General features: G+C 50.4%; 1 protein-coding gene and 1 long non-coding RNA gene across 2 annotated transcripts; both read right to left on the bottom strand.

The window, feature by feature from the left end:
- Positions 1-3,530: 3,530 nt before the first annotated feature.
- On the bottom strand, positions 3,531-4,577 carry LOC135400400 (uncharacterized). The gene has a single exon (XM_064632242.1). The coding sequence runs from the start codon at positions 4,575-4,577 to the stop codon at positions 3,531-3,533; it is 1,047 nt and encodes a 348-aa protein (XP_064488312.1).
- A 7,574-nt stretch (positions 4,578-12,151) lies between these two features.
- On the bottom strand, positions 12,152-12,969 carry LOC135399485 (uncharacterized). Its single transcript, XR_010424300.1, has 2 exons — positions 12,806-12,969; positions 12,152-12,332 (listed from the first exon to the last, which is right to left on the bottom strand). It is a non-coding gene; the product is annotated as an uncharacterized LOC135399485 (long non-coding RNA).
- Positions 12,970-14,885: the final 1,916 nt, after the last annotated feature.

Below are 14,885 nucleotides of genomic sequence, written 5' to 3'. Positions count from 1 at the left end.
GCAACAGACCAAGACTGCGGAGAGTTGCGTACGGGATAACGGCACGAAAAAAAGTAGCGCTTAGTAATGTACAACGTACCTTCCATGCGTTTCTTCGAATAGCACAGACGAAGTTAGCCAGCGTCTTCCGAACTCCATAGCACCGAGGACTGCTCTCTCCCTCTGTAAGACTCTGCGAACACCCGCTCGAACGAGGCTTAGAAAGTGTGACGTCCCCCGAGCGCGACCGCCGTGTACTGCTATGCAGCGCGCAATCCACACTTGGTAATTTATCTATACGGCTAAGAGAATGAACTGTCGTCTATCCCGGATTGGAACGGGGGGTTGAAGGAGCGTTTGAATAGTGCCCCAGCGAATCCGTGGAACCCCATACAGCTCCTCGACTCTGTGCCACAAAACGTCGGGAACGAGACACTCATGAAAAGCGTGCTGCGCAGTTTCATGGCTAGAACAGAAAGGACATCGAGGCGAGGTGAGACCATAACGATGCAAACGATCCCTGAGCGGCAGGACATCGTGCGCAAGTCTCCACTGCAAACTTGCACGACGAGAGTCCAACCATCCTGCAGTAGCGTAGCGCCACGCGATCTGACGCGGAACAGATAGCTCCGGTACACCCGTGGGTGCCGGAAGTAAGCCCAGCAGGGACACATAGAACCGCCTCACTGACTATGTAGAAAGATCAGCGTCCACGTGGCTCTCGCGGAGGCGACGGACTGATGACACGTACTCTTTTAAGTGGGGAGCAGTAAACTCTGAGCGTGGCCTATTCTACTGAAAGGAACAAAAGAAACGAATCTCCGGGCCAAGAAGGTAGTGCAAAAGGTCGTGTGCGGGATGGTTAGGCTCGCTCAGGGCATCAAAAATTGCCTTTATACCTAAAGCAAGGCACTTCACTTTTACATGTGGCACTCGCAAGCCACCAACCTCACGCGACTGGTACAGACGCGCGCGCGACACCCATTCCACACTGCTACCCCATACGAACTGAAAAGCAATACGGGTCACAGTAAGAAAGATCTGGCGTGGCGGAAGCGATATGGCACCATGGTACCAATACTTCCTTAAGAACCACGACGCCGCTAGCCGGGCCTTACAAGTAAGTGGAAGAACCAGACCCTTCATTTCACGGAGTACGGGAATGCTACGCTGGTGAATGCGCATCCACGATGATACTGCGATTCCCCGACTATTGAAATAGTATCCCAGTATGCGTAATTCAGTTTCAACTGGTATCCCGAATGGAGACGCACAGGAGGGGACTGAATTGATAAAGAGCGCTGCACTCTTATCCCTGTTTATCCGCGCGTTCGATGCTCTACCGTAGGCCTCCAGGATGGCTAACACTTGACCTCCTGCCTAAGATTGTTAGTGCGACGACTGCCGCAAATACTGTGTTGTACTCTGCCCACTGCTACATATTATCAGTGCTAGTTATCCAACTTTGCCGGTGTGGTAGAAGCTTAACAATAAAAGTGTTCACCTCTTAGGCCACTTAGCGGTACGCAATGAAGACGCCGTTGCACTTTTGAGAACTGAAATAAATGCTGATCATGGGGGGGGGTGCAACATGAAATAATGAATTTCATCACATAGCCCGCACGTAGCCAACAATCATCCGCAGTGGCATCGTTCTTTCCTCTGATTTGCACAAAACGGGGGCGTACGCTATTTTTACTTACTTGATGACAATACGCCATTTTTGCGTCAACAAAAGATGGCGTACGCCGATCGTCTTTCATCAAATCAACGGAAACGACGTTGCCATACACGATGGTGGTGGTGGTGGTGGTAGTGACGTTTATTAGGAAAATAAGTCTACAGCAGTCTGCCTGCTCAGAATAGAGGCGGCAGTTACATTTCCAAGGGAGGGGGTGGGGACGAAGAGATTAAGCTAACACTTAGGACAAAGGAAAGAGGAATGACAGGGGATAGAAGGAAAATGCGGGTTGTCGAAACAGATACAGGGATCCGCTTTGGACCTGGTTACGCCCGCGCTCTTCAGTAACTCCCCAAGCCTCACATTCCACTGCCTGCATGACTGACGTAACCCGTACAAACTCCTCTTCAAAGGGCAGACGTCATCTCTATTTCCTTCATGGAACATGTCTGGTAAAAGCTCTGGAAACAGAGTCTGGTATTCCCAAAACACTCTGGGCGGGCATCCTTGTAACTTCCGGCTATGTACGAAATACGCGTTCCTCCAGCTCGGTGGGTGGGCTGGTGCCAGACCAGCTGTGGTTTGGCAAAGAATCCCGTAGCGGCCACATAAGGGCATATGGATGCAGATCCCTGGGCCATAAAGAAGCAGCGTCGACCATCCAAACTGAACCCAAAGACAGTAGAATGTTTGTTCGCCGCGTACCCCGAGTGCGTAAAAGGGTACAACTTGGCGGACAGAGAAAACGACAGTTTCTTCGTCAGCCGTGGTGTTTTCTTTGTCAAAAATTGCTTTCAGTGTAAGGGCATAAACGACACGCTGGCCCCACCTTGTAAACCTGGACTCAGCGAGAGTGCCGTGAGTTTACACTTGGATTGTGATAGCATTGACGGTAAAAACCTAACGAAAGCGCTAGTGGAACCGCCGGAGGTTGTGCCAGCGACTGCAGACGTGTGCCCTCCAACTGTTGACGTCGTCACTCGCCCATGCCCTCAACATGGTCCGCAGTCAGCGCTGCCCAGGCGTTCCGAGCTGCTAGCCACCAAGCTCAAACAAAGTTATTCGTGCTTTGCAGTAAAAATAAGCGATTTCGTGCTAGATCCAAGAATTATAGAAGAAACACTGTCAGCGCCTGACGGAACCGAATGGAGAAAGGCTGTAGAGGAGGAGATAACAAATTTGATTTTTAAACAAATCTGCCCCACAAACGGTACTGTCCCGACGATCCGTTTGTCGGCCTCGCATTCAAAGACAGGGCCCACGCGGGGGCGTATTTGGATCTGCTAAAGAGCAGAGCGCAGGGAGGAAAAGGATGCAGCTGATTGGTGGAGAGTGAAGAGGTACACGTGGAAGGGAGCGGCTGTTTTCTGTTGGCCTGTGCCGCTGTGCGGACGGCAGAGGACGTCTTGTATGCTTTCTTGCTTGCTTACTTGGGAAGGAAGCACAGTGCATATTTGTTTGGCGTGGTGGTGTTCGTTACCCAACGAAGAGTACGCAGTGGTTGTGCGCTGAAATGTCGAAAACTGAATGAACGGTGTTTCAAAGCGGAGTGGACAGACATCGGTGTGCGACAGAAAGAAGACGTCGATGAAACGAACGATGATGCGGCGCATTGAGATAACTGGACAAAAAAGTAGAGAACAGACGTTTCGTCCGTCACGCGACGGACATCATCCCAAACTGAATGAGAGATTATACAACCGGTCGCTATTTAAGGAGATGGGAGTATTGTTCAGGAAGGGGCCACGGTTTTTGTTACAAACCGAGGGGTCACCGCGTATGCGCCACGACTCTAGAAGCTTCGTGGGTCCCCATCTTTGCTCGCGAGCAAAGGTCACCGCGTTGTCAAAGTCGAAATAATGTCCCGTGTTCAACCAATGCTCTGTAAGCTAAACCGTGTGGCGTGGGTCTTGCTCTTTATGTCCCGTTTGTGTTCCTTGAAACGAGTATTCCGTTTTCTGCCTGTGTCGCCAAAGTAGCACGTGTCACAGTCTTGGCATTGTACTTTGTAGACTACTCCAGACTGGTCTTCCGGCGGGACGGGGTCCTTCGGTTTCGATATGACACTTCGAAGTTTAACATGCTGTTTTAACGTAGTCCTGATATCCAACGGAAGCGAAGCCCGGCGGATAGATTGAGAAACGCCTTCGACATAGGGGATGACAACACGTGCCTGGCGGGTGCGGTTCCCGTCGCGCGGTCCAGATGTTTGCATGCGCTTGCGACTGTCCTCGATAAACCTGCGTGGGTAGCCACGTTTGTCCAGATAATCGGTGATCGTCGCGTCCTCAGGAGCTTGTAACTCAGTGCAGGATGATAACTGTTCAGATCGATGAAATAACGTTCGTACCACACTCCATTTGTGCTCCGTGGGGCGATGTGAGTCAAACCCAAGGAAACCGCCGGTATCACAACGCTTTCGATAGACACATGTTTGAATATCTCCCGAGCTACATCGGCGCGCACACACATCCAAGAAAGGAAGCTTGCCATTTTGTTCCGTCTCGTAAGTGAAATTGATCGATGGCGCAATGCTGTTTAGAACCGAGTGGAAGTCACCAACGTGGTCACTGTTGAGAATCACGAACGTGTCGCCGACGTAGCGGCGATAGAACTTGACCGGATGGCAAAATCGTTCCATGGCGGTTTCTTCAATAAGCTCCTTGACAAGATTAGCTAAAGTGATTGACACGGGGCTACTCATGGGACAACCTTCGATCTGCTGGTAAGTCCTGCCGTTGAAATTGAAGTGCGTCTGACTGAGGCAAAACCGCAAAAGAATAACCACCTCTTCAGCTGTGAGCGATGTTCGAGTTGGCATGCTTCTGTCCTGGCGTAGTCGTGCCTCCGCCACCTGTACCGCAAGACCCTTAGAAACGTTGGTGAACAGACACACCACATCAAAGGATAACCTCATTTTCGTTGAGAACTTGCGTCCGGATCAACTGTACAAACTCCTTTGAATTGCGACCCGTCAGGCTGTTGTTACCGGTGACCGGAGCTATGAGTTCCACCAAGTATTTGGATAGGTTGTATGTCGGTGACCCAACGAACGAGACAATAGGCCTCAAGGGGCATCCTGGCTTTGCAACATCATCCTCATCATTTGTGCAGCCTCGGTTTGTAACAAAAACCGTGGCCCCCTTCCCGAACAATACTCCCATCTCCTTAAATAGCGGCCGGTTGTATAATCTCTCATTCAGTTTGGCACTGATGATGTCCGTCCCATGACGGACGAAACGACTGAGTAAAACTTGTTATTTTGTTATGTTAAGTTGCAGTTCTCTACCTTTTTGTCCAGTTATGTCGTCTCCCAGCTTTTGGAGTATTTTTGCATTGAGATAAGCAAGCTCCCTCGCTGGTGAATGTCATTCGCGAGCCCCATCAAGACGAAATTAATTACGCTGGGGCCTGTGGAGTGTGTATAGGAGCAGTATGCAGACGCCCGTATGGTTTTACGTGCCGAATCGGTAGCGAATAGAATACGCAGTAGTGAGAAAATGACAAGTCGTCGTGTACAGCGGAGGGAGCCTTTGTTTACTTTTGTCGGTGTCGGTGAAGATCCACCATCAAAGAACCTCGATAACTCGGAGAACATCACCAGCATCTGGTATTGATACAGGTACATAGCAGAGTTCATGACCAAAAGCTAGCTTCGAGATATCACGAAATTTTACGGCCAAGCATGCACCTCTTAAGGTGACTTAACGCAAGGGAAACCTTCTACGGTAATACGCACAATTGGAATCATTTGTGGCCTGCGCGAGGAACTGAGGATCTTCTTCCTTGTCCTTGAGGGGTTTGAATATCATTCGTTCGGAGGTCGCACACAGCTAAGAAGAAAAGAAAAAAAGTAAAGAGATGTGGAGGTCCCTGCCGCCTTGCGCGCGCTGCCAATAGCTTTGCTGGCATAAAAGTTATCTGATTTAACTGAAATATTGTTGCTTGCCTCGACTGAAGCAGCTTGAAGAACGGAATCTGCGTCTGTTGGGAATGGATTGAACACGAAACGTACCGGTTTGCAGATTGGCTACCTTTTCATCAGGAGACAGCATATTTTTATTTGTTAAAGATACGCATTGACAAGAAAGAGTGTATTTCTCATCACATGGTATAGTAACAAAGTGGGTGGGTGGCTTAAGTGGGTGTAAGCTTTACCACCTTCTCTAGGCGGTGCACCAGGGGTGACGGTGACCTGTGCTGTGTGTCTCCACCGCAATCAATTTCGGGGCCAGCATTACCCCTTCATGCCCTAGTTTGTAGGTATACACAAAAACGCGATTCAACGAATGGGCGCCGCCATTAGTGCTGCCACCCCGTGGTAGTCATAGGAACTGTGCACATCTGGACTGCCGTTTGCCGAGTTCCTTCATTTTCCCGTGTGTGTTTTCGTTCATTTTCGTGTCCGTTCGTGTTTATTTCATGTCCTTTCATTTTCTCCCGCTCGGGAACCTGTGTAGAAAAGATATCCTCACGTGAACAAGTGTGCATATCGCACGCGGAAGCAAGCAGTCTTCTTTTTCCGTGATGTTTCGAACATTGATACGCTACTCAGATGTTGCCCAGATGACTAGTTATAGGGAATGGTACGTTTTTATCGATCATACTCATTAGTGTCATTAAAGACGGCGACCACCAGTATTCATCCCAATGGGAAGAGCGATTTTTGCAGTCCACCCCTGTTGTGTCGTCGCTGGGAACGAGGTTACAGAGCGCACACAGACTGGTGGTTTGAGAGTAACGCGACAAGGTCTATATGCAGTGATAATTACAGATTATTGAGCAAGGATCAATAGGTCTGCCTTCTGTTATGCCTATTGATATCAATGATTCACCGACACACTCGTTGGCAGCCCAATAATCCAGCCTTGAAAATCGGGAGGAATGTTTGCTGGTGATGATGATGTTGTCTACTTTTGTGCTCAACTTTGCAGCCAAATTTACGAGATACACCACTACTTCCTGCCAATGCCATCTTCTTTCCAGTAGTGGAAAAGTAATTGGGCCTGAACGCATAAAAGGGCCTGTTCGGAGTTAGGGTGGTGCATAGAGCCCATTGGTTTGTGACAAGGGAATACATAACTAAACACGGCCCCAGAACAAGCCAGTGCATGTCTTTAACATTGCAGTGATTTCTTCATCCTATAGCAAGCTACCTACAACGTGTTCGCGATATGCCGCTCTGCAACATAAATTGTGGGTGCAGCAACGTCTGTTTGAGAGTTTGGCCAACGAGTGTGTAGGTGAATCATAGATATCAATAGGCATAACAGCAGGACGCAGACCTATGAGGTCTTGCACCTGCCGCCCTCCGAGGTGGAGGAACGCGTATTTCGTACATAACCGGAAGTTACAAGGGCGTCCGCCTAGAGTGTTTTTTGAATACCAGGCTCCAGAGCTCAATTTCCAGAGCTTTTACCAGACATGTTTCATGAAGGAAATTGAGATGACGTCTGCCCTTTGAAGAGGAGTTTGTACGGGTTCCTACATGTCAGGCAGGCAGTGGAATGTAAGGCTTGAGGAGTTTCTGAAGAGCGTGTGCGAAACCAGGTCCAAATCAGGTCCTTGTATCTATTTCGACAACCCCAATCTTCCTTCCATTCCCTCTCCTTCCTCTTTCCTAAGTGTTAGCTTAATCTCTTCGTCCCCTCCCCCCTCCCTTGGAAATGTAACTGCTGCCACTATTCTGAGCAGGCAGACTGCTGCAGGCGTCTCTTCCTAAAGGAACGTCACTTCCACCACCACCACCATCCTGTATGTCGACGTTGTTTCGGTTGATTTGATGAAAAACGAACGGCCTACGCCATGTTTTATGCAAAAAATCTGTACTGTACGCTGTCACAATCAACTCGCTCCTGGTTCGTTTAAGCCTTTTGTGCAAAAAATGGCGTGTTGTCATCAAGTAAAAAAAAAAGCGCACGCCCCCGTTTTCAGCAAATCAGGGGAAAGAGCGATGTCATTGGGCATGATGGTTGGCTGCGTGCGTGCTATGTGGTGAAGTTCATTTTTTCAGGGTACACCACGATCAACAGTTATTTCAGTTCTCAAAAGTACAACGGCGTCTTCATTGCGCACCGCTAAGTGGCGTGAGAGGCGAACACTTTTATTCTTAAGCTTCCACCGCACCGGCAAAGTTGGATAACTAGCACTGATAATATGTAGCAGTGGGCAGGCTGAAACACAGCGTTTGCGGCAGTCGTCGCACTAACAATGTCCCGATGACCTGGATGATGACCTCGATAGGTAGCTCTCCTGCTTGATGACAATACACACCTGGATGATGAGAGCTGGAGCGCCTGGTGAACTCGATTGGTTTAATTGATACTTGGTCCCACGTGCATGGTAACGCATATGAGTTCACCTGGGTTAACACACGTGGCCATCACAGCCGACTAGACAGATTTTATGTCTCGCCAGGCTTGGTAGACTTCATCTCTAGTTGTGCGACCCGACCTGCTGGGGATCTTACAGATCATCACGGCGTTCTTTTGTCCCTACCTGGCCTGCTAAATTTTCAATCTGGTTGTTGTTTTTGGCGGCTGAACGTGTCCTTGCTCGAGGATCCAATTAGAAGTGATATGCAAGATTGGCTATCGGAACAGTGTTCCGCACCCGATTTTGGGCCAGATCACTGGGAGGCTTTGAAGCAGGGAGCAGCACACCGTCTTCGGTCTTGGGGGGGACAGCGTGCGCGTGAACATCGACAGTGTAGAGATGCACTCAGGCAGGTATTAGCTATTCTTCGCCACCCTGGCTCTCGCAGCCATGATACTGCCTCTGAGATAGAGGATGTGCAAAGGCGCCTTGCGTCTCTTTGTATGCACTCTTGGCGCAAGTTCGTAGCGCAAAGAAACGTCGAGCGCTGGTGTCGGGAAGCTTATTGCTCCCGCATGTTATTGCGGCGCTATGTGGCAGGAAATCCGGGCTCGAGTATATCCGAGCTTCGGTCAGCTGACGGCTGACTTCTAACCGAGCCTGATGACATTCAAGCAGCGATGCGTGAGCATTGCGCGGCCCTTTACGAGGAGTCATCACCCGACGAGCCCGTTATCAGCCGAGAGTGCCCGTTGCCGGAGCAAAAGATAGAGCATGTAGGCTCAGGGCCGCTCACGCAACAAGAGATTCTAGCAGCTGTCTCCTCAATGCCGAACGGAAAGTGTCCCGGCGTTGATGGCCTCCCAGTTGAGTTCTACAAACGTTTCTGGCGGGTAATTGGTAACTCCTTGACTCGGGTGTTTAATGTATGCTTGTCCCGAGGAATGTTATGTTCTAGCATGCAGAGTGGAGTTGTTGTCCTCTTGTGCAAGGACCCGTCCAGAAAACGAGATCCGGATGCATACCGGCCTATCACTCTAGTGGCATGCGACTACAACATCTTAGCCAAGGCACTTCTTTTGCGTGTTTCGCCGCACTTAGAAAAGGTGCTACACCCGTGCCAGGCGTGTTCTGTCCCTGGCAGGTCGTCAGACCTCCACAGGATTGCGCTACGTGATGCCATCCATTGGATAATGTGTTCACGCACAGCAGCAGTGGTGGCTTCCTTCGATCAGTCGAAGGCACTCGATCGTGTGCGCCACATGTACTTATTTTCAACACTGAGGGCATATGGTTCCGCCGATGGTTGGGTGCGCTTCGTTGAGGTGCTATACAAAGGCGCAAAAAGTGTCGTTTCCGTAGCTGGTGGTCTATCGTCTTCGTTTGACGACACGTTTACGTTTGTCCGACAAGGATGCCCTCTCTCCCCCGCCTTGTATGCCCTTGCCATCAACCCTCTCCTCGGGAGGCTGTGTTCTCTCTCAGTTATCCTACGGCTACCTAATAGATGCCCACCGCCTGTGTTTGCGTACGCTGATGATGTCTCCGTCATACTACCGCGCGAGAGTTCCCTAGAGCCAGTGTTGAAAGCGTTCGAAGACTACGGTACAGTTTCTGGGGCAAGATTGAATAGGTCCAAAAGTGTCGCTCTTTTTTTAAATGTTCAGCCAACCTGTGCTGCACCATTTCAAGTTCCTGTAAGACCTCAGGTTAAATCCTAGGAGTTGTTTTTGACAGTGGAGGGGTCTCAGCTGTCAACTGGCCTCGAGTATTCAGCCGCTGTAGTGCTGTGCTGCGAGAACTTAAGTTTGTTGAATTGCCGATCACATTCCGGGCACGGCTGTTAGCAGCATGGTATTACAGTCGCTTGTGGTTTTTAGCGGCTGTTTCATCCCCGCCAGCGGTCTATTCACAGTCTAGGTCAGCTATCACACGACACCCGTTCCGCTTCCTGTGGGGCGGATCCGTTGAATGGGTCTGTAGGTCTCAACTCCACGGAAGCCGTGATCTGGGTGGCTTGGGAGTACCAGCTGTGCCAGAAAGGTGCTTGGCGCTTCAATCGCGTATTCTCTTTGAGGCGCTCCGTGCATCAGAGCACCCGGCCTGCGCATTAGTGCAGTATTTCCTAGGATACGCCACCAGGTGGTTCCTCGAAAGTCCCGGGCTTCGCCCCAGGGCGGAAGTACTCCCTCCTTATTTGTGTGCTTGTGTTGCTGTCGTGCGGCGCTTGCGTGTCGAATGCCCAGATGAAGACATTTCCTTGTGGAGCGTCCGTGATTTCTACGCCGCCTACAGGGAAATGCGACCGGGTCCCGCAAGGCCAGCGGTGCCAACGAAATTCGCCTGGCGGCGTATCACTGCTGGCTGGCTTGATGCACGGCGCGCTAGTCTCCAGTGGAAGCTGGCCCATGGTGTCCTCCCACTGCGTGAACGTTTGCACCGTTTTCGGATATGTCGGACCGACGGTTGTCCGTCTTGTGGCATGTCTGAGACAGCAGAACATTGTTTTTTGCGATGCCATATTCCACTTTTACTATGGAGTAGGGCGGCGCAAATATTTGGGCTCCCAGCAGTTGATTGGGCCACCGTAAGGTACCTGGAGCCGTTGCCGGTCGCACGCGCAGAGCGAAAGCAACTAGCATTGCTGATTTCGGAAATTAACTTCCAAATTTGGATTCGCCGATGCCGGCTGTCCTTTGGTGGCCCAGATGTTGGGAGCATGGCTATTTTTCAGGCAGTGAGAGCCGGGCTGCGTGCACATATTGCCCGTGAGCAGTCATTACTTGGGTCTGTGGAGTTCTGTCGCCGCTGGCTTACAGCGACTCGGCTCTTTGATTATGATCAAGGTGAGTGGCATATCAAGTTCTAGTAGGCCCACTAGGACTGTACTGCTCCCCCGTAGCCACTCTTCCGGAGTTTCAGGATTGTTCGCAGGGTATGGCACGTACAAAAAGCAATCTCCCTTTGGAGCGTTGTTATCTGGTATGTAAGATAGAGTTTGTGTAAAAGAGGCTACCTCCATAGGTAGTTATCTTGCTTGATGACAATACACACCCTTATAACTGCACTGTACTGTACTGGATACTGCTCCCCCGTAGCGATTCTTCCGGAGTTTCAGGATTGTTCGCAGGGTATGGCACGTACAAAAAGCAATCTCCCTTTGGAGCGTTGTTATCTGGTATGTAAGATAGAGTTTGTGTAAAAGAGGCTACCTCCATAGGTAGTTATCTTGCGTGATGACAATACACACCTTATAACTTGTGGGCAAGCTTTCGCTTGTCCCATCCGACAGTTGGCAATACGACAACTTGTAGAATATTTCTTAAATAAAATTTTCTGAACAGGAGACGGAAGACGACAACAATCTGATATGGACAAGCTTTCTCTTGTCCCATTCTACAGTTGGCAATACGGAGGAGGAGACGATAAGGATAGAGTAAACGACTCATCTAATCAGTCTACAATACAACAATAAGCAGGAGGCGGATGCGTAGCGCCCCGTACCACTTTCGACTTCCTCTTCTTCCGTGAGTGAAAAATACAAGAACTTTACACTTGAAATCGAGCCAGGACACTTCTCATACGTGTCTCGCCGCAGTTGGAGGTGGTCTTGCACCCATGGCAAGCCAGTTCGATTCTCGGCAGGTGATCGGTCCTCCATAGGATGACCTTTCCTGACCCCATCCAGCAGTTAAACCTGAGAGAGCTAACAACGGTGTTAGCCTCGTTCGACCGGGCAAAAGCCTTTGACAGAGTGCGTTATTCGTATCTGTTCTCCGTGAGTACAGCTTACGGCTTTCATAAAGCGGGGATTCGATTTGTGGAAGTGTTGTACCTCGTACCTAGTCTCCGTTGTACCTAGTCTCCGTTGCAGGTGGTCTGTCGCGTCCGATGGAAATTACGTAGGATGTACGACCGGCTGTCCCCTTTCTTTTGTACTCCACGCTAGTAGTAAGTACTGGACTCTCACGGTGCACAACGCTCAACTGTCCTGAACACGATTTAATTAGCAATTAGAGCTAATTGGGACCCCCCACATTAATCAGCACCCTCCAGGGAGCCACCACACTAATTGGGGAAAGTCTAACTCGTGTCCAGACCAGCTGAGCGTTGTGCACCATGAGAGTCCATAAAAAAGAAAAATAATAGGCAGAAAATAAAATAAAAAGATAGAAATAGAGTGGAGAGAAACAATTTATTCGAAAATCAACGATGCCGCGGCGAAGAAGCCGCTCCGCAACACCCGAGTGACCAGCACCCGCCATGTTGGTAGTTTGCACCCAGCAGTTGCAGAGATCGACGACAGGTGGCCACTTAGTTGCAAGGCATCACACCAGATGGCGCCACCATCATAGCTCTAGACGAGAAAGACAGAACAAGATACTAGCGGCAGGTAAAAATGACAGCACTGCCAAGCAAGTCTAGGCATGCGAGAGAAAAGGTCTAACCGCTACTGCTAAACAGAAAACAGTACACATCGGGGAAAAAGGCTTACGGGGACGATCGCTTAGGCCTAACCTCAACACTACGCAGCTAACACAAGGCGGGAACCACACATCGCTAAACATGCGAGAAAAGGCTTAACACGAGCGCGGTCACCGCTAAACACGGCAAACATACGAGGAAAGAGGCTTACAGGGGGCGATCGCTTAGGCCTAACCCCAACACTACGCAGCTAACACAAGGCGGGAACCACACATCGCTAAACATGCGTCAACAGGCTTGGACACCGCAAAACAAGTCTAAACATGCGAGAAAAGGCTTAACACGAGCGCGGTCACCGCTAAACACGGCAAACATACGAGAAAAGGAGCGCGTCAAATCACTCACCTTTTCCCCCGCGGCAACTTCCAGGCAGAAACTGAGCGAGCGCGGAGAACATACGTCTGCTCTCTACGAGAGGCAGCCAGCAACTGAGCGAGCGCGCGGAGCGCACGTCCGTCTTCCGCGACGGTCCGAGAGAAACTGAGAGAGGCGACGCGCAGCGGCCGCTATGGATGCGCGCGCGCCCTCTGCTCCACCCGTCCGCGCATGCGCGCGCGCGCGCTCCTAGCGCCCCCTGCGCCGGCCGCGGGTGTTTTCGGTTTCGGCTCTCTGCTGCTGCGCGCGCGCTCCTAGCGGCGACGGGTGGCTTTTCAGTTTCGCTTTCATTCTCCGTTCTTTGCGCGCGCGCGCGTTTATCTCTATAAAGGCAGCGCGCACCGCGCTCGCGTCATCAGTACGTGAAGATGTTCAGCTACCACTCTTTACAAAATTGTTCCCGTACCCACGCTTCTTGGGAAGAAGTGGAGAAGGAATGTTTCAACGGCGAAAGTCCCCGCAACGAGCTCGTCATCACTGCTTTTCGCTACGTGATAGACATGGTAGGCTTTGGCAATATAGGAGAGATCTCGCCGGGGCCGCTGCAGGAGATGGTGCGTCGAATTTACGCCCGTTACAAGAACGTCTGCATAACGGTTCCTGACGGACCCCTGGGACTGATGAGCGAATTTGTGAGCTTGGCCAACGCAGAATTCAACTACATCGCTGCAGACATCGTGGACCTTCTCGCTCGTGCCATCGCTCATATTAAGCACGCCCTGCGGAAGCAGCGACATTTGCAAGCAGTCTACATCGTCAACTTTGTCACTGATTTATTGAAATACCGCTTGGTTATTGACATGCAACGCATTAAACAGTCCGAATAACTTTGACGAGACTCTGTGTGTTCTTTCACTGAAACATCTTTATTGAATACATACAAAGGACTTGGTCGATAGATGCCTGCACCCTCCCTGACTTACCTCAAGAGAAAGGATATGGGGTATCTTCATCGCAGCGTCGTCATTGCGCGGGTCACTGCGTCAGCACGATGACGGAATGGTAATTCTTTTCGTACACCCATTCCGCTACCACACTGCCACGATGTCCCGTGCTGCTCCTGTCTGCGAGAGAGAGAGAGAGAGGGATGTCTCGACTAGAACTTTTATTCTCGATTACATGCGCGTGCAGCTCTTTGTTCCGCGGTTACTCGATGCCTGACGTCGACGGTCTCGGGCTCTCTTCCGGGTTTTCCGGTGCTGCACAAAGAGGGAGTACTATCGTAATCCTATACGCGTCAAAACACTAGGAAAGCTTACCGTATTCGCAGCTCCCATAAGGGAAGGAGTGTACGGCATCCACGAGATAGCGTTTGTCGTCGTAGGGGACCAAGCTCTTCTTGAGTCTCGAAATGGTGTACATCGTTTGCTTTATACTCTGGATGGTGCACTGCTTCTGAGAGACCGCCTTTTCATTGAACAGAGAATCTCGGTACACTTCGTGCAATAAATGTTTCCTCACCACGTCTTTCTTAACTCCTTTGGCTCTCGCGATCTGTTTGTGTGTCCCAGCCAAGAGAATGCTGTACATTTTCGCTCGGATGGCTACGACTTCCTGAATAACTCCGCCCCCCGTCTCGTCTTTGAAGTACCCCATCTGGTTCGCGTGCTCGTCGTTGAAAAGCGGGTGGTCCGGCGGATAGGAAGACAGATCTAACTCACTCTCAATCTTCATCAGCTGCTCTTCCAGGCTTTCACACGTGAGAGAAAAAATTATGCTGTCCGTGTCGCTATAGATCAATTGCACTGGACACGTCAAGCGAGAAAAGAGCGACTCGTAGATGAAGCTGTACATTCGGACTTTGGATATTTCAAGAATGGCAAAGCCCACGTAAAGGGGGTGCGTGCATTTGATGCGGCGTTGTTTCATCTCGTACAAGATGCACTTATCACTCAGAATGTGAAAATGCTGACTGTCGACGGAGCTAGCTTTTCGGAGCGCGCTTTCTTTGTCGTAGGCTAGGGCATACTTTTTCATCCGTCTCACATTTTGTATCGACTTACCGAACGTGCTGTTCGACATGGTTTTGTACAGAAGTCGCTCGAATTTC

This window comes from Ornithodoros turicata, chromosome 7 (genome assembly GCF_037126465.1).
Source record: "Ornithodoros turicata isolate Travis chromosome 7, ASM3712646v1, whole genome shotgun sequence".
Lineage (NCBI taxonomy): Eukaryota > Metazoa > Arthropoda > Arachnida > Ixodida > Argasidae > Ornithodoros > Ornithodoros turicata.
This window is presented reverse-complemented; position numbering and strand designations above follow the sequence as displayed.